Consider the following 20,372-nt stretch of genomic DNA (forward strand, 5'->3'; position numbering starts at 1 on the left):
CTATCTCCGCATCAAGTTTCCTAACTCTCGAAACAATTTATTTCCTTGCCTCGTGAAACCCTCTTCCAAACTCTGCCGCCTTTTGCTATCCTTTTTCCGCTCTTTAGATACTCAAATTTGATTCGCCGCTTTCCTCCTGGCGCCCTTCCAATTGGAAGATGTGCGCGGAGCGTTCTACGCATCGCTACATTAGATACTGGCCGTATCGCGGGCGTTCGTCTGCGGTCATCAACTCACAAGAAGAAGAAGATTACAATGCCCCAGTAGTCGAGTTGGCTAAGATACTCTTCTCGGAAAGTTGAGAGGTCCTAGGTTCGAATCCTGGCTGAGATAATATTTTTCTCAATAAGTTTCTTTCTCTCTTTCTTTCTTTCTAATTTATTTAGGGGGGGGGGGGATTATTAGCGTTTCAGAGTGATTGTGTGTGTTGGAGGTCCGAATGTTCAGCGCGCATATCTGGAATAAATTGATTTAATAAAGAATATAATGTATTATTATAGTATATATAATGTATTATTCGAAACATCTAACTTTGACCATTCGTGGCGTTCTTTATCGTAGAACTAGAAATATTCGAACATTTTAATTTTCTCAAGAATAATCTGATTTATAAAATATTTGATTCTACTTAGTTGCTACATTCTAGATTGCTTTTAAGTGTTTCAATAATAAGATTTTAATAATGACATATTTTCCACATGGAGTAGTTTGCATCATATAAAATAATATCTCTATCACACTTTATATAGCTTTTTTAACAACTCTTTACATGAATGTAGGATATCAGGTCCAACTTCAGTTAATATAATAGATAACGAAAGCAGTTCAGATGATGACATGGATGCAAACAAGGATATAACTCTAAGAAAAACGAAACGTCAAGAAGCTTCATCTAATTCAACAAATTTATCTGACAATTTGTATGAATGTGCAGAAGGAACAGAAGCAATTAATGAGTAATTATAATCGCTTCGCGATAACTATAATACATTTAAATGGATCTTACGAATTAAACTTGGAATTTTCTATACAAATATAATATATTTATATGAAACATCTATTATTTCGTCCATTATCTTTATAATAAGTAGCTGATCAGAAATTATTTTTTCAGGGCAACAACATACAATTTAATCCCAATCCGTCGCTGGATGCGTGAACATTACACAAGGTTGACAGGGAATGCCAGAGCAACATGCAATCATTGTGACGTAAAATTTAATATAGATATAAACTACTTACTACCTTTTCATAAGCACTTGGTTAAAACACATCCAGACAAATTAATAGAAGAAGAGAAGAATGAAGTGCAATTCCATTGGGTTTGGGATTATTATATCGTGAAAAACGAGAGACAAGCAACATGCAAACGATGCACATCAATAATTATATGCGACACAGCTGCTTTAAAGAAACACTTAAAAAGAATGCACAAGTGAGCATACTTCATGCATACTAAAAATTAATATACGTATTAAAAAAAATAAATATAACTTTAATAAAATAATCAATATTAGCTAAAGATAATATAATGCAGACGAGAAAATTCATTTATCGAAAAATGTATCAAACATGAGTGTTAGCACAAATATGATATAAAAGAGCATCTATTATGTCTTATGTATACATACGTATTCTGTAATTTTTTTTTAGCACAAAGCACAACCCGGAATTTAAATTTAGTATCACCAAAAAGAACTAGTAATATTCGACCATTTTAATTTTTTCAGGAATATAATCTGATTTATAAAACATTTCATTCTATTTGGTTGTTACATGCTAGATTGCTTTTAAGTGTTCGAATAATGAGATTTTAATAATGACAAATTTTCCACATAGTGGAGTAGTTTGCATCATATAAAACAATATCTCTACTGCACTTTTTATAGCTTTTTTAATAACTCCTTTACATGAATGTAGGATATCAGTTCCTTCAGATAATGTAACAGATAACGAAATCAATTCAGATGATGAAAGGGATGCAAACAAGGATATAACTCTAAGAAAAGCAAAACGTCAAGAAGCTTCATCTAATTTAACAAACTTATCTGACAGTTTAAACGAATATACAGAAGGAATAAAAGGACTTAATGAGTAATTATAATCGCTTTCAATCAACTACAACATATATAAATAGATTTTACGAATTAAACATGGAATTTTCTATACAATATAATCTATCTATTATGAGAAACATTCATTTATTGTTTCATAAGTTACGTTGATAATAATTAACTAATCAGAAGTTATTCTTTTAGGGAAGCACAAAACAATTTGGTCCCAGTTCGGCTCTGGATACGTGGACATTACACAGAATTGACAAGGACTAACGAAACAAAATGCATTCATTGTAATGTAATATTCCCCATATATATGAACAAATTAGATACTTTACACAAGCACTTGGTAGAGACACATTCAGACAAATTAGCAGAAGAACAGAAGAAAGAAATTAAATTCCATTGGATTTGGGATTATTATATTGAAAAAAACGATAGACATGCAACATGCAAACGATGCAAAAGAATAATCATGTACAACTCAACAAGTGATTTAGGAAGACACTTAAAAGAAACACACAAGTGAGCATACTTCATGTGTACTAAAAATTAATATACGTATTAAAAAAATATATATGATTTTAATAAAATAATGAATATTAGCTAAAGATAATATAATGCAGATGAGAAAATTCATTTATCGAAAAACTGTATCAAACACGAGTGTCGACAAATACGATATAAAAGATCATCTATTCGTATTATGTATACATACGTATTCTGTAGTTTTATTGAGCACAAAGCACAACCCGGAATTTAAATTTAATATCACCAGAAAGAACTAGTAATATTCGACCATTTTAATTTTCTCAGGAATAATCTGATTTATAAAACATTTGATTCTACTTGGTTGTTACATGCTAGATCGCTTTTAAGTGTTCGAATAATGAGATTTTAAGAATTTTAAGACAAATTTTCCACATAGTGGAGTAGTTTGCATCATATAAAATAATATCTCTACTGCACTTTTTATAGCTTTTTTAATAACTCCTTTACATGAATGTAGGATATCAGGTCCAACTTCAGATAATGTAATAGATAACGAAGAAAGCAGTTTAGATGATGACATGGATATAACTCTAAGAAAAGCGAAACATCAAGAAGCTTCATCTAATTCAACAAATTTATCTGACAATTTGTACGAATATGCAGAAGGAACAGAAGCAATAATTAACGAGTAATTATAATCGCTTTGCCTTGACTACAATATGTATAAATAGATCCTGTCAATTAAATGCCCTACTGGAAAAAATCATGTCACAACGTTACATGATGAAATCGTGTAATTAAAACATGTAAATCACGTAACGAATTGTTCCAAACCAGTACGTGACTTTTAAAAATAATTTAATTTGAAAAATCACATGATATTAAAAATAATTTCATCTATCATTCGATTTTATAGTTATCGAATTTTAAAGAATTGAACGATAGGAATAGAAGAAAAAAGAACATATTATCATGTGATTTTTCAAAATACGTAATTTTAAAATCACATACTGATTTAGAACAATCCGTTACTTGATTTACATGTTTTAATTACATGATTTCATTATGCAACTGTGTGACGTGATTTTTGTCAGTAGAGTGGAATTTTCTATACAAATATAATCTATCTATTAAGTGAAACATTCATTTATTTCATCAATCATCTTTATAATGAGTAATCAATCAGAAATTATTTCTTTTAGAGAAGCAGCAGACAATTTTATTCCAGTTCGTTGCTGGATACGTGAACATTACACAAAATTAACAAGAAGTAATGAAGCAACATGCAATCACTGTAATGCAAAATTCGTTATACATATATCTAACTTAATTATTTTACATAAGCATTTGGTAGAAGCACATCCAGACAAATTAGCAAAAGAACAGAAGAATGAAATTAAATTCCATTGGATTTGGGACCATTATATCGCAAAAAGCGATAGAGAAGCATCATGCAACCGATGCAAAACAATAGTCATATGCGACATAACTGCTTTGAAAAAACACTTAAGAAGAATTCACAAGTAAGCATACTTTATGTATACTAAAAATTAATATACGTACTAAAAAAATAAATATGATTTTAATAAAATAATCAATTATATTAGCTAAAGGTAATATAATGCAGACGAGAAAATTCATTTATCGAAAAATGTATCAAACAGTGTCAGCAGATATGATATTAAAAAGCATCTATTGGTATTATGTATACATACGTATTCTGTAATTTTATTAAGCACAAAGTATCATCCAGAATTTAAATTTAATATCACCAAAAAGAACTAGTAATATACGACCATTTAAATTTTCTCAGGAATAATCTGATTTATAAAACATTTGATTCTATTTGGTTGCTACATGTTAGATCGCTTTTAAGTGTTCGAATAATAAAATTTTAATAATGACAAATTTTCAAGTTGGCCCTGGGACTATTTTACTTTAAAAGACTGTATGTCAATATGCAAAATATGTAAAGCAGCAATTAGGAGCAGAGATGTAACTCAATTTAAAGGACACTTAAAAAAATATCACAAGTAAGTATACTCTATGCATATTAGATAATTTATGAAACGCACTTAGAAATTTATTGTAATAACATAATCTATATTAGCTAAATATATGTAACACAGACAATAGTATATACTCATTGAAAAATTTGTTAAATAGGGTTTTTCGTTTTTTGTGCGTTTAGTCAAATATGGTTTAAAAATGCATCTATAATTTGTATTAGTACATACATATATATTAGACTGACAAGAAATAAATTTTTTTTAATCGGCCTCAAAAGCTTCCATTTCATGCCAATAGATCATCCCCAAATTTTTTAAAAAAATATTAAGATATAGAGGTCGCTAATGAACGATTTTTAAATCAAAGTTTCGATTTTCCTTAATACATGTTTGATTTGATGAAAAATGGTTTAAACCGGCTTTTAAATGTGATACTGTTTTTTTCGCTGAATACGATGTAATAATTTATTTAGCTCTACGATATACATTTTAAAAAATACAGTCCGATTATTGTGAAAAAAATGAACAAATTTCGAGTTCAAGGTCGATTTTAGTAAGGTTCAAGCATTCAAATGAGTCATTACTTCCCTCAAATTGTAGGTCAAAAAAACATACAGTGCCATATTTAAAATTCGGATTAAGCTATTTTTGTATCAAATTGAACATGTATTAAGGAAAATTGAAACTTTGATTTAAAAATCATTCACTAGCGACCTCTAAAACTTAATATTTTTTGATAAAAATTTAGAGGTGTTCTTTTGGCATGAAATGGAAGCTTTTGAGCAGAGAGGCCGATTAAAAAAATTTTTTTTTCTTGTCAGTCTAATTGTATATCAGACATTTTCATATAACAAAAGATAATTGGTATTTACAATTATACAGGGTGTTTGGAAAGTAATGAAAAATTTTTCGGATAAGAGCCGAATGGACTAAACTGAAAAGAAAAGTCCTCTATCATTTTACAATTTTCACAATAGTTAACAAGATAGTAATTAATAAAAATTGGTCGAAAATTGGTCTTCAATAATTTTTTACTCAAATACTATCAACTTTACCGAAAAATTGAAAGAGACAAAAACTGTTTATTTTCTTCTCATAAAGATCTAAGAATTTTTTCAGAATTTTTATTAATTTTTTAGTACTGCATTTTGTTATTTTTACCAACATGAGAAAATACGGTATATTAAAAAATTTTGAAAAAATTCTGAAAAAATTCTTAGATCTTTATGAGAAGAAAATAAACAGTTTTTGTCTCTTTCAATTTTTCGGTAAAGTTGATAGTATTTGAGTAAAAAATTATTGAAGACCAATTTTCGACAATTTTTAGTAATTAATATCTTGTTAACTAACGAAAAATTGTAATAACTAGGCGAAAATTGTAAAATGGTAGAGTACTTTTCTTCTCAGTTTAGTCCATTCTATCCCTATACGAAAGATTTTTCATTACTTTCCCTATATAATTATAATTCTATTAAACACAGACATCAGTTAAACTAAATTTTATTTATCAATAAACTATTACACAAAAGAACCATTAAACAAAAACGTACAAATTAAACTTAACTTCTATTTTAAATATGTTTTAAACATAAAATTAATTTTCAATTGATTGACATATTAATTTTAGACATTTCAAATTGTACGTTTTCAAAAATCTGCATTTGTAAATATATTCCCTCTCGAATCATTTGCACTTTCAAACAGCATAAACGTACAATAAAAAGAAATATTCCAAATTTATTAATTTAACATACACAAATTAAAAAATTAATTAGAGATATAATATATAAGTATAAGATGCTACGTAGAATCAAAGGAACAGCGAATAGGGGATATGAATTTTAGTCTATCAGAAACTTAGTACATTCTACAGTATATGGTTTCTTATAATTTGAAATTATTATTCTCTGTTCATCGTTCCCTGTTCCTTTGATTGTGAGCTGTCCCTTACAAAACTAATGAGTGTTCATATATGTTATATATAAATCTTATTGAGCACAAACTGAATCTCATGATTCAAATCTGATGTCACCATGGTCAATATAAAAGAAATTAGTAATATTTGACTATTCTAATTTTCATCAACTAATTATTAGATTTATAGAATATTAAAATTTACTTGATTGCTACACTCTTGATTATTGATAATTTTGACCGCATAATGGAGTAGTGTACATAATTGAAAATATCTTTACAGTATTCTTTTTACTTTTTTAATTATTTCTTATATAAATACATAACAATACGTAATATATGTAAAAAAAAAGGTAATTATATAGTACCCAGGAATCAGCCTCGATGTTTTGATCTTAACAAATGTGGTCAAGGTCATGACCCGGTAAAAAATTTTTCATGCATGAATGTATCTATGTATATAAAAATGTATAAAAAATACATAGATATGAATAAATTTTCATATACATACTGAATTATATTATATAATAAATAATAAATATGTCCATACATGTTCATATATCCTTTTTTTGTAAAAATATTTTTTTAGTGTAATAAAAATAATAATAATAATGAAGAAGACGTTAAAAATAATTAAAAGGATAATTTTCGCATTATTTGTTTTAGAAGAAATCAAGTTTGGGGAAATGTACCAAAATTGCTAATATATAATTATGTGTAAAATGATACATAATTATGTATATGAGTATTTTTTTTTACATTTCTCTAAATTTGATTTTTTCTAAAACAAACAATGTCCCCTATTCTATATAATTACCTTTATCTCACTAATGTAATATTACCACCAAAATATTTGTAATATTCAATTATTTTAATTTTCGCACAAATTATTTGATTTATATAATATTTGAATCTACTTGATTGCTTGATCTTCTTGTAAAGTTCGAATCATAGGACTCTTAAAAATGATAACGTTGACTGTACAGTGGAATAGCGTGTATAATTTTTAATCACACTTTTTATCGATCCTTCAATCACTCCTTATCTAAATGTAGGATATTCGGTCCCGGTTCAGATAATGACATAGATAACGAGAACAATTCGGATAATTATATGGATGCAGATACGACTGTAAAAAATGCAAAACATCAAGAAGACTTATCTAACTCAACAGGTTCGTATAATAATTCATACGAAGAAACAAGAGGAACAGAATATCTTAACGAGTAATTATTTGTTTTATGTTTATTAAAATATATATATGAGTACATACATACGTGTAAATAGATCTTATAAATTCAATTGGCTTTTCCATGATTATAGTTTCTTGCTTGCAATGTGCAATGCATTTGCCTTCATTTGTAATTCTACTTACATCAATATGTATACCTTTTAATTTTTGTTTCTGTTCATGATGCACATACATGTATGTATGTACTTTTTATGGAATAGCTTTTTTTACTTCTTCATTTTTAATGTTTTAAAAATGTTTATATTTATGCACTTTATTTTACAATTAAGTCGGAATACAACGATGAATCTTATACCATATTTTGCATATAGTATAATACCTTATCATCTATCAACAAATTTTAAAGAGATTGTTCCTGTAAACTATATACAGGGTGTATAAAAAGTATCGGGACGTCGAAATATCTTGAAAACTAAGCATTTTAGAAAAAAGTGTTTCAGATAAAAGTTGTAGAATTTCAAAAGATCTGGGTGATATCGTCAAGGCCAAGTTAAGATCACGTCGATTTTTTAAAATGGAACCTCCTATTTTTCATTACATTTTCTTGTGGCTTACCTCGAGAGCTTTTTAAAACACTATAATAAAATATTTTTTCATTAAGTATTTTTCGAATTATAAGACTCGAAAGTTACAATATAGCCGGCATTAGCATTACGCAAATTGTCTGACCGATGGCTAAAACCTCTTGAATGTTGTTCAGAATCATATCCTGGATAACATTTGTCAAGATTAAGGCCATTGGAGATTATTCCTCTTATTTTCATTTTTGCACTAAAAATTATAATGAAAATATTATGCTTTAAATTATGTTTAATTATAAATATTTATTATACTATAACTTAAAAAATATCTATTACTTTTTTAGAAACTTATGACATAGCTCGTAAAATGGAGAAAGAGGCAACTAATGTTTCTACAAATGAAGGACGATTTCAAGCATTGAGTCAAAATTGTTTGACAACACCCAAAAAGAGAATGATCAAAAAATTTCTTGAAGAAATTAAAGAAGCTGCCAACATTAGTAATTATCTTCTAATATTTATGTATATAAAATGTCATTAAATTCTTATTTCGTAATAATATTATATAGCACGCTACAACTTTTATTAGATTGAAATATTTACGTTATTGTTATGTATTAAGAAAAATTAAGCATATCCCTCGTGAAAAAATTTTGTTGAAATTATTCCACGTTTTGGAATATTTCCGCGAAATTGCTAAAAGGACCTCGCACAAAATCATAGGATTTTAACACCCGATGAAATTGGTTGAAACTTTAATATGTTATAATTTTTGACTCACTGATCAAAAGTGTCCATGCTCAAAGCTTGAAAATGACTAGTTTTTTTGTTATAGAAGCCGTTTAAAATTTTATTTTATTAATGCCTCAAAATCAAGTTTTGTAATAAATCAAGAGATTTTAGATAATATTATGCGAACCACTCTCACCACCCTATATATTATATTATTATAAATAATTAACATTATTCCCATAGCACATGTTACGAAGAAATTAAAGAGCGTGCCATCGCCACCTTCAAATTATAAAGTTAATAATAAAAATAACCTGACATCTGTGCATCTGTCTACTTCAACGAGTAATATTGATTATGACACAGAATCTAATGGTACGTACAGTTCGATTTTTAGTAATAGCGTGCATGCTTATAATAAAATTAAATAAATAAAAATAATAAATAATAAAAAGAGGAGATAATTTATCAAAATTATCATAATAACGCTATATTTAAGGGATAATTGATACATTGAAATAAAATTATAAAGAAAATCCTTATTCGCATCGTTATGCTTCTATCATCTATAAATTAATTCAAAGTTGGATAAAACGCCAAATAACACTATGATACGCAAATGTTGCATCGCGAAACACTTGAAAATTTGTTCCCTCCTTTATAAATCCTTTTATAAATCAAAGTTTGGTTTTTCATTTACATTCTAAAATAATGTATTATATTTTGCAGAATTTGTAAAAAAAAAAAATTCTGTGCCAATTTCTTCGTCCACTCATATGGACTCATCTAATGTGTCTGCATCCGTATATCGTTTTACTTCCACTGCAAAGAGTAACATGGGCATCAATGATAAAGTAAATGGTATGTATAATTTTGATTTACTATTTTATGAATGATTTAATTATGTCTATGTTTAAAACATTAAAAAAATTTTAATATTACAATAGTAATATCATGTAAATATCATGTTTGCAGAATATGTACGTAATAATACAAGCACTGACAACTTTGAACAAGATGATATACGTAATAATATAAGCACTGCCAACTCTAAAGAAGTAGATGGTATATGGTTTTTATTACCCAAATATGATAGATTTAATTATAACAAAATATAAATATAAATTTTATTAAAAATTGCTTGTCAATTTAATTCATAATATTACTACAGTAGTTTAATTTATATCCATTTATAAACAGTGTTTATAAATGGAAAACCGATTCGGCAACTTGGTTACTTTACATTGTTTTTTTTTCTACTGAAACAATTTAAATTTTTTTTCTAATACTTTGGAAAAATAGTTTTTAATGAAATTATTTAATTTCTTTTGTAAGTTTTAATTTCATAAACTGAAATCAAAAATATATTTAAGTAGATAATAAAAATAAACATTACATTTCAGATGTTTCACGTGTACGTAATGAAAACTTCTTGGAAAAAAATGTTAGAGTGGAAGACAATACTGAGTATGCAAAGAGTAATACGGATATCAATAATAAAGTAAATGGTATGCATAATTTTGAGATGATTACGATAACCGGAGTCCCTCAAAATGAAAGTGATTTTTGAAAGTATTTTTAGTGAGAAACATGGGAAAAATAGTAAAAAAATTCAATAATCAATATTTAATTTGATAATCATAATTCAATTTTATGATCAATTTGATAATAACTTTTTTTTAATAAACAATGATTATCCACTAAAAGGTAGTAATCCTGAAAGACCTCCAACAGGTTTTAGGTGACTCATCCTCGACTCCCCTCCCCCTCCCCCCTCTGCAAAGGGGCGCACGACTTTCTACGCGAAACAAAGTCCACTCCATTTTTTCCGTTTGTTAGTTATTTTGGTATCTATTGGTTAGAGAATTTTTTTACTATTTTTCTCGTATTCCTCGCTAGAAATGGTTCTGAAAATCACTTTCATTTTGAGGGGCCCCGGTTATCGTAAACGTGCCATAATTTTGATTTGCTATTTTATGAACTATTTAATTATGTCTATGTTTCTAACAATAATTTTAATATTATAATCTAAAGATCATGTTTGCAGAATTTCTAAAAAAGGCAAATTCTGTGCTAATTTCTTCGTCCACTCATATGGACTCACCTGTGTCTGCATCCGTGTATCGTTCCACTTCCACTGCAAAGAGTAACATAGACAGCAGTGATAAAGTAAATGGTATGTATAATTTTGATTTGCTATTTTATGAATGATTTAATTATGTCTATGTTTAAAACATTAAAAAAATTTTAATATTAATGTAAATGTTATGTTTGCAGAATATGTACGTAATAATACATGCACTGACAACTTTGAACAAGATGATACACGTAATAATATAAGCACTGACAACTCTGAAGAAGTAGTTGGTATGTATAATATGGTTTTTATTACTCAAATATGATAGACTTAATTATAACAAAATGTAAATATAAATTTTATTAAAAATTGCTTGTCAATTTAATTCGTAATATTACTACAGTAGTTTAATTGTGTTTATAAATGGAAAACCGATTCGGCAACTTGGTTACTTTACATTGTTTTTTTTTCTACTGAAACAATTTAAATAATTTTTTTCTAATACTTTGGAAAAATAGTTTTTAATGAAATTATTTAATTTCTTTTGTAAGTTTTAATTTCATAAACTGAAACCAAAAATATATTTAAGTAGATAATAAAAATAAACATTACATTTCAGATGTTTCACGTGTACGTAATGAAAACTTCTTGGAAGACAATGTTAGAGTGGAAGACAATACTGAGTTTGAATCACAATCTACAAGAGGTATAAACGGAGAGCAAAAGATGCTATTCTGGCCATTGTATATGTATTGGCCTCCCTCAATATCTCCGCTATTATATGTAGCGAATCCTAATGATTACTTATGAAATTATTAGTTCAGTAGCTCGCCGTTACACCATGATAATATTACCAATACTCAATAGCCAGCACTTATTATAACACATTTTTAGTTTCAAGTATTTCGAAACGTTTTTGAGGTACACTTTAGCATTTAATTACACCTACTTCCTCATTTTTCTTAAGGGGTTACGTCACCCTGAGAGGTTGAAAAAGTAGGTGAATTTTGAAGTGATTTTTCTCTGGTAATTATTGATAGAATTGATTAATTCCTTTTAGGTGTTATTAAACAACTTTAATATAATGTTATATATATTATTTATTTAAAAAATGTAGAAAATGGTTTAATTATAGACATCAATAATAATACATCATGTTTTTAATGTCATGGTCTCATGGCCCCCAGCATCGATCACGCTCGAAACATAAAAAACTGATTAAATTTATAAAAATACACATAAAAATATATTGTCTAACGTGTAGCGTAGGATTTTTTTAAAAATCTTGAAAATTAACAAAATGGCGGCATTTTAAAAATAGGGTACCTGACTTTAAATTTTTATAAAATCCTGAAAAATTAAAATATCAAAAAAATCCTACGCTACATGATAGAGAATATTGTTAACACTAATTCTGTAAAAATTCAAGGCAATCGGATGAATAGTCGCAGAAATCTGGGGGCAAAGTCGAAAAACATGATTTCGAGAAAAACGGATTTAAAGTTTTAAGCAAACTTTATATTAAAATAAAACAATTTATTTTTAATTTACCTCTAATCAGCTATTCTAAGGCCATAAAGTCAATGTTATAATGTCAATGCCATAATGTCAATGTCTCTTCTTATTTAAAGTGCGTGCGCATTGAGCGTTATCGACTCAACGTCCTTAAGTCAAGTCGCTACTGACTTAGCGCACTGACGCGCGATCCTGTAACATTGTAACTAATTCGAATTTTGAAAAATCCTTTTAATCCAATATTCAACATATCTAAAGCTTCAAGAAAAAGAAAAAAATTTTCGATTTTTTTAAACCGTCAAAGTGGCGTACCCTCAACTTGAGTGTATTATCACATGAATATATATATTTTTGAATGTGTTATTTGTTATTTAACATTTTATTTGACTGTATATATTTTAATCGAGTTATGCAAATTTAAACAATGCCATGACATTTTGCTAATGTGGCCCTCTATAGATATTGATTACTCACGACCTCATTTTTGAGATTTTCATATCAAAATAGTTATTTGATATGTAATCGATTGTAGCTCTACTGTTAATCTACAGTTTATATTATGTGTACTATTTTTAGTACTGAGATTTTTAGTACTGAGCAGCTTATCAAAGTTATGTGAATGTATATACATTCATTTACATACATTTTAAAATGTATTATTTTTTTGTTAATTTTGTAACCAAATACTGTTTTCTACAAAACTAATATTTTAAGACTATTTTTATGGAAGGTCACATTACCCATTTTTTTTCTTCGAGTCATTATGCAATGTCGCCACATTTTTATTAATAGTATTCTAAGTAATAAATATTTCATAATTTTGATTCCAGTATCGATTCAATAACATTTTAACAAATGTAATTATCAAGTTTCAAACTTAAATATTGATTAATAACGAAGTTATTATGTAAAATGTAACTCGGGTAACATAATACCATCTTCTCCTCTATTAATATTTTTATAAGTAAACATTAATATTTTTATGAACAAAATGAGATGAATCAAATTGGCGTAAAGTCATTGAGAATCATTTTGACCATATGATATTTTACTGAAGTGTAACCGTTAAGGGGATCCTAAAGTCGTTCTGTTTTATCGATTATTTTTCAAATAAGTACCCAGACAGCACATGATATCATGCTAACATTTAATATTCATACTGAATGTACTGTGATTATACCGAATAAACCAGAAACGTTAATGTGACGTATTAGTAAAATATTATTTCTTGTATGTTGTCAAGATATATCAAATGTAATAACTAAATTTCGATTCTGATGCTGAATATACTTCTATCATATCGATTATACCCAAGATGTCTTTAAATTATTCTTGCGGTATATCTCGTGTACGTCTGTCATATATTTTCAGAACAAATTCACAACATAAAATGCAGAACCAACGCTGCCTGCTGCATTTAATTTCTATAAGCATTGCACTTATAACCTAGAAAAGATCTTCCATTTTTTCTTGATTATCTTTTCTATAGTAATAGTTTATTATTATAGAAATTATTTTTTGAAATTATATTTTGCATTCATATTTGTGGCACTAAAATTCGTAAATACTAGTGTCGGAATACGCGGCGGTCATAGCGCCATCAGGGATGAGTCCCAAAACTGGACTATATCAACTCCGAGTATCTTTTATCCTTGTTCAACATTCAGTGAACACAAGGACAAAATGATACTTGAGTTGACAAAAGTCGAGTTTTGGAACGCATCCTAGTGATCCTTCTTTTCCCGCCTTTTCGGCCACAGGCATGTGAGCCACGAGGTTGAGCACGAGCATAATAAATCCAAAATAATCTTCTATTTTTTATGCAGCTTCTTCCGATGGGTACTATAAAATATCAAAATTTCAGCCAAATCAAAAATCCAAAAGTTCACGGGTGGCACACTTGGGATGGAATGCCCCATATATATATATATGTGTATGTATGTGTATATGTGCATGCATACATGACATACTAGAGACATCACTATGATAATGCAGATACTGTAGAGACGTACTAGAGATATAGTAAAGACATACTCATACATCTCAAAATAACTATGATATATCACTAGAAGCTCCTTGCGAAAGTCTACGGGATGAGAAATCGCGGATATAGTAGATTCTGAAGAAATACTCTGTACGTCACAGAATATCTTGACGACGTATTCAACATACGTTTGCGATATCGTTCTAATGTTATCAGGAACGTAGATGGCTGTTTGGGTATTTTCCTGACTTTATAGAACTAAAAATCCTTCACAATTAAAATATAAGCGATAATGTAGTCCAAATCGGTTGACTTTATGCGAAAAAAGTTGGAAAATTAGTCACTAAATAAAAGAAGGGCTACGAGCCAATTATAATGTAAAATATTTAATAATTTAAAATTCGTACATACAAACGTTTCGATATCGATCGGGTCATTTTCAATGTAAAACAATAAGCAATATTACATAAATTATCGGAATATTCGGTCACATTATAATATCCAGTAAAAACATCGGTTATTTTGTATTCGCAATATGCGGTCCATATGTAAAAATATCATAAAGGTGATCTCATCTCACTTTTCACAATTTTATAATCTTACAAATAAATAATAACTTGACATTGCGTTACAGTTTAAAATTATCAAATATGTACATTTTATAGTAAATTAGTAACAATTAAATTACATAAATATATATACCTTGAATTGTCTTAATGATGTAAGTCAGACGCCGAGAGGAAAACGCAATTAACTAAGTTATATTTAATAAAAGGTAAACCATAATACTATTGGAGAGAACATTTATCCTCGACGATGTCAAGTTATTGGAAAATTAGTTTTTTTATCGGCTTCTGGCGTCGACTCGTAATACTATTTGCTTCATATAACAGTGACTTTAAGCGTATCGACAGGTGTTTTCCAGCAAGGTTACAATCAGATACTGTGTAACACAATGAATCGTTTTATCCTTGTTTACCTAGGCAAATGACAAGGATATAATGATTCACTGTGTTACACTGGGTTTGACCCAGTGAGAAATGACAATGGAGTCGATGTCGAATCAACGTCGATTCGACATCGACTCCATTGTCATTTTTCACTGGGGATTGCGTCCTTGCTGGAAAGCACTCATTGACGCCCGACGCAATTCGACGCGGCCAAACTTAAGATCGAGCTAAGTTTCGCAGTGTAGTTCTGTCTCTCTAAAGGCCATCACACGTACAAAAATTTTAGTCGGAATCGTAAAGTCGCAAGCAAATCGACCAATCACAATCAAAATTAAGATCTCACGTTTTTAAATGCTCAACTGTGATTGGCCGATTTGCTTATGGCATTACGATTACGACTAAAATTTTTGTGATAGCCTTAAATCATAATAGAAAGCACCATTATGAACACTATGTTATGCAGTGTTACCTGTATCTCTTGTTGGAAAGCACCCATATCAAGCTGTGTTTCGTTTTGTCTTTCTGAGTCGTAGATGGAAAGCATCAGTATAAACGTTGTGTTACACAGTGTTGCCTGTGTAAGATATTTAATTAAAGAGAGCAACTTTACTGCCTTCAGTTCTATAATATAATATAGAAAGTTACCGACGAATAGCGATAAGAATGTGTTTGATAGATCGAATAAACAGTCACATTATTTTAACGATCACTGACTTTATTCTTTTATTATTACACTACGATCCGATTATTACAATATCGGACGCGAACGATGTAGTCGGCAAATCGATTACTAAATTTGAGCGACGATTAATCTTTAGAAGGTCGGACTGGCCACTATAGTGGCCAGTAACAGAAGTCTGTATAACTTGAATCACCGCAGCCCATCAAATATTCAGCTATTATTTCAATAATATAATTGAGAATGTGTTTTGAAGATTTTCATACAATACAGACTTTGTCATAAATTCCAATATTTTCACTTGATAGGTGGAAAATGATAATTAGCAAAAAATAATATAAATAAAAAATAAATAAATAAAAATGTAAAAAAAATAAAAAAATATAAAATGTAAAAAAATGAAAAAAGGGGACTACCTAACTTTTCTACGTCCACGTCGTTAGTCCTAAATTACGTCCCAGTGAACAATAAGTCGTCTTTGAGACGCCTAAAAGACGTCATAAAATTCTGTAGGACATCCGAAAAATTTTATTAAAAGGCGTTTTTAAGGCGTCTTTAAGGCGCCTTATGTCTGTCTTTTAGTAGTCTTATTACACGTCTGTCAGACGTCATGTTAGACATATTTTAGACATTTTGATGGATGTCATTCAGACATTCCCTATAATGATCTATAAAACGTCTTTGAGACATCCTATGTCATTGTTCAGACATTTTTCAGACTAATTTTGGACATTACAATTTTTATAGATTAAATTAGGTTATATTGACAGAATTTCGATATACATCGCCAGTACTATGAAAATCTAATAAGATTTTCATTAGATTTTCATAGTACTGACGATGTATATCAAAACTCTGCCAATATAACTTAATCCTGACCTATCAAAGTGAAAATTACAAAAGTAAGTAAATTTACTAGAATATTAATATTTTAGTAAATTTGCTCACTTTTGTAATTTTTATCTTATTTCAAGATATACAACAATCTTTTAAAATTAACTGCCAGTTCTTAAAATCTATAGTGCACATAATGTAAACTATAGGTTTTCGGTAGTAAATTTTGAAACACATAATATCAGTAGATATCCATTATTCATTTAGTAGATGACCATTATTTATTTAATATTTATAAAATAATATTATCTTTAATAAAAGTTTCATATATCTGTACATTCATTTATTTTTTATTGATATCCGAAACTTTTGTATAAAAAACGCACAAAATATGACTATATTATATAGTTTTAAGACGGTTTTAAACATAAAAACTAATTATATAAATACAGCCTACAAAATCTACTTCTTTGGTTACGCGCAGCATTTATATTTTCTATTCTGCATTTATAATTTCCGCCGCATTTATATTTTTGCACTACATTTATATTTTCAGCTGCATTTATATTTGCGTATTTCTTTGTTTGATAATTTATACGATCTCCTGCGCGCCGCAGCCATTCTTGGATTACTTTTGAGACTTCATATAGGGTGCATTTATCTGTAGTTGATACATAATCTGAAAGAATTACAAAATAACTTTTATAATCTTGCACTTTAATAATACAGATTGTTGAAAAAAGTTTTATATGATAAATACATACTTTCTGTACACATAAATATAATGCAAAGTTCAGTAATCAGAATATGGAATTAAAACAATTCTTAAATATAAAAAATTTATGTAAATCTTTTTTCTAAAATCTAAATGAAAACTAATATCTATTTCTACCAAGAATAGAGTAATTTCCGTTTTCAATTCCTACAGTATAGCAAACTATTAATTATTACACGCTCTTAAAACATCGAAATTTATTTTAATAAGAACATTGATAGTAATGAACATTAAATATATTATACTTCACCTTTCAATTCCTACAGTATAGCAAACTTTAATTATTACACGCTTTTAAAACATCGAAATTTATTTTAATAAGAAGCAATATTATATTAACAGTTACAGAAAAAGTATAGTTGCACTGTATGATATTCGTAAAAAGCTTAAATTACCTGTTATAATACCGACAAAGTTGAAGTCTTTAATTGCCATTAATCCCTTATGTCCAGTCCATGATAATTTCTTGCATACAGCATCGTCCAAAAAAGTTTTCAAAATATTCCGTGTTTTTGAAAGTACGTTTTACCATCAATTATTGCAATGCTGTTTTTCTGTAAAAAAAACAGACTGTATTGTTACACTCAATATAATTAGATAAATAATATTTATTATATAAATAATTAATAATAGAGAAGGTGATATTATGGCCAGTGTAGGTATGTAGGTATAGTGACCTCTCTTAAGATCTAAATATATTATCTTTCAAATTGATCCATGACTCTGGTACTACAGAGCACCAGTCTTCGCAAAATACAATCCTATACATCTGAAATATTTTTACAAACATGACAATACAAACAATCTTTTGGATTTAATAAATCATTTATATAAATAATCATTAGAGTTTAACATATCGCTTAGTAAAAATCATAGTACTACTTGGGTTTTACCTTTTATATATCACTGGAGTTAAATAAACTTTGTGATGATATAATAATTTTTATGTAATTATCTGTGAAGAACAATTAAAGCCATTATTAGATGGCTTGAATCAGAATAGAAAGACCTTCAATGAAAATATTTTCGAAGAAAAATTAAAGTTACTATTACTTTTTTGTAGTATATATTTCCTGCAATATGTGTAACATCTTAATCTACATCGTAAATATATGTTATTTTTTTCTATATTTTTGGTAATATTTTTCTGTAAAAATAATATAGAAATATCTTTAGCACCTCTAGGCCATTGCTTTTTTTTAACTTACACATCATCAATTTCAATCCAAGATGTTCCTTCTCTCGACACATACTTGTATAATGACCCTCTTCGACACATGAACCATAATGAAATATAGCATAACTTTGTATGTCTGTCCAGCTATTAATATTTTCGTTGTCGGAACAGCACGTAAACTAAATTTGTGTGGTATCTTTACTAACTTACCATTCTCTGAAATAAAAGATATTAAGTGAATAATAAGCACCTCTTTTATCGAAACTAATTCACTTTTAAATAATATATCATTTCTTCCACAACGTTCACATAATTTATCAAACGACTGACACCAATGTGATGAAAATGTAGTTTTTAATAAATCATCAAGATTATAACTTTTCTTCTTCAAATAGAGATTGAAAGTAAAATATTAGTATTAGTAATAACTTTCATCACCACACGAATTGCAAAGTATAAGTAACTTGATGTTCTACCATATTTTTTATATAATCGTATTTTGTACAAAGAACTGTAAGAAATTCTAATGCATCTCGTTTAATAGCAACCGAAAAATATTCTCCTAAAGATTGCCGTATTTCATAGGTATTCAAATTATTCATTCCATGTTCACATCGATATGCAAACAAATTTAAAACATCAGGTTTATCGTAATTTAATAATAGCTTTCTGGAAACATAAAGTCAATAAACATTGCAATACTGGATTCGCATAGCATGAAACCTTGTCTGTATTTTGAAAACCACGTATAATCCAAGCAGTACTTTTTAATGGAGCTTTTTGACCCGATTCTTGAACGGAGGTAATTATTTTCGACAATCTCCACGAAACATCTTTAACTCTACAATAACGCTGCTTTGAAATAGTGATCATTCCTGATTCTAAATTATGTATTCGTTTCAATCGATTATATTCTATAATAGTTTTTTCACTAGCAAACACGGATGAAGGATCAAAATTAATTAAATGCAGTCCATCAAGAGATGTTACTCGAAATAATGCAACATAAGCCTGACCGCAACTAAATACATTATTACCTAGATCCATAACAGCATTTTGTAAACTCAAACCTTGACTTTTATGAATGGTAATACCATAACTCAAACATAATAGAAATTGTTTTCTAATAACGTAAACTCTATCCATCAATGGAAACTTAACATTTACTCTTTCAATAAAATACTCTAATCCAGACGGTAAAAAAACTTTTATCTTTTTTATAGTTTTATCCTGCATAACTGTAGCAATTGTACCATTTACAAGGCCCAAACTGGCATAAATATTTATGTCTTATCATAACTTTCGCTCCAATTTTAATTGTAATTGGTTTTGAAAGTCCAGCTGTTCTAGTATCATCATCATCAATATTTGACAATACCTTTGTTACTTTTTTATCATATAAGG

General features: G+C 28.4%; 2 protein-coding genes and 1 long non-coding RNA gene across 3 annotated transcripts in view; 1 reads left to right on the forward strand and 2 right to left on the reverse strand.

Moving 5' to 3' along the window:
• Positions 1-253: 253 nt before the first annotated feature.
• LOC108725967 (uncharacterized protein PF11_0213) lies at positions 254-14,297 on the forward strand. The gene is made up of 18 exons (XM_018453303.1): positions 254-312; positions 780-956; positions 1,115-1,435; positions 1,921-2,094; positions 2,259-2,582; positions 3,067-3,237; positions 3,752-4,072; positions 4,466-4,582; positions 7,528-7,646; positions 8,590-8,745; positions 9,221-9,352; positions 9,707-9,838; positions 9,953-10,042; positions 10,381-10,485; positions 11,025-11,153; positions 11,255-11,344; positions 11,674-11,851; positions 14,141-14,297. Exons 2-18 carry the CDS (start codon positions 838-840, stop codon positions 14,295-14,297), a joined length of 2,835 nt encoding a protein of 944 aa, XP_018308805.1. The 5' UTR covers positions 254-312; positions 780-837.
• Positions 14,298-17,560: 3,263 nt separating this feature from the next.
• Positions 17,561-19,316, reverse strand: LOC108725979 (uncharacterized). Its single transcript, XR_001936781.1, has 3 exons — positions 19,000-19,316; positions 18,187-18,345; positions 17,561-17,695 (listed from the first exon to the last, which is right to left on the reverse strand). It is a non-coding gene; the product is annotated as an uncharacterized lncRNA (long non-coding RNA).
• A 129-nt stretch (positions 19,317-19,445) lies between these two features.
• The window catches only part of LOC108725969 (ATP-dependent DNA helicase PIF1-like), a 2,114-nt gene continuing 1,187 nt past the window's right edge, over positions 19,446-20,372 (reverse strand). Inside the window, 2 exon segments of the mRNA XM_018453304.1 lie at positions 19,446-20,252; positions 20,254-20,360. Of these exon segments, the coding sequence (XP_018308806.1) occupies positions 19,614-20,252; positions 20,254-20,360 (746 nt within the window). The 3' untranslated portion in view covers positions 19,446-19,613.

Source organism: Mycetomoellerius zeteki, unplaced genomic scaffold (genome assembly GCF_001594055.1).
Source record: "Mycetomoellerius zeteki isolate Tzet28-1 unplaced genomic scaffold, Tzet1.0 scaffold377, whole genome shotgun sequence".
NCBI lineage: Eukaryota > Metazoa > Arthropoda > Insecta > Hymenoptera > Formicidae > Mycetomoellerius > Mycetomoellerius zeteki.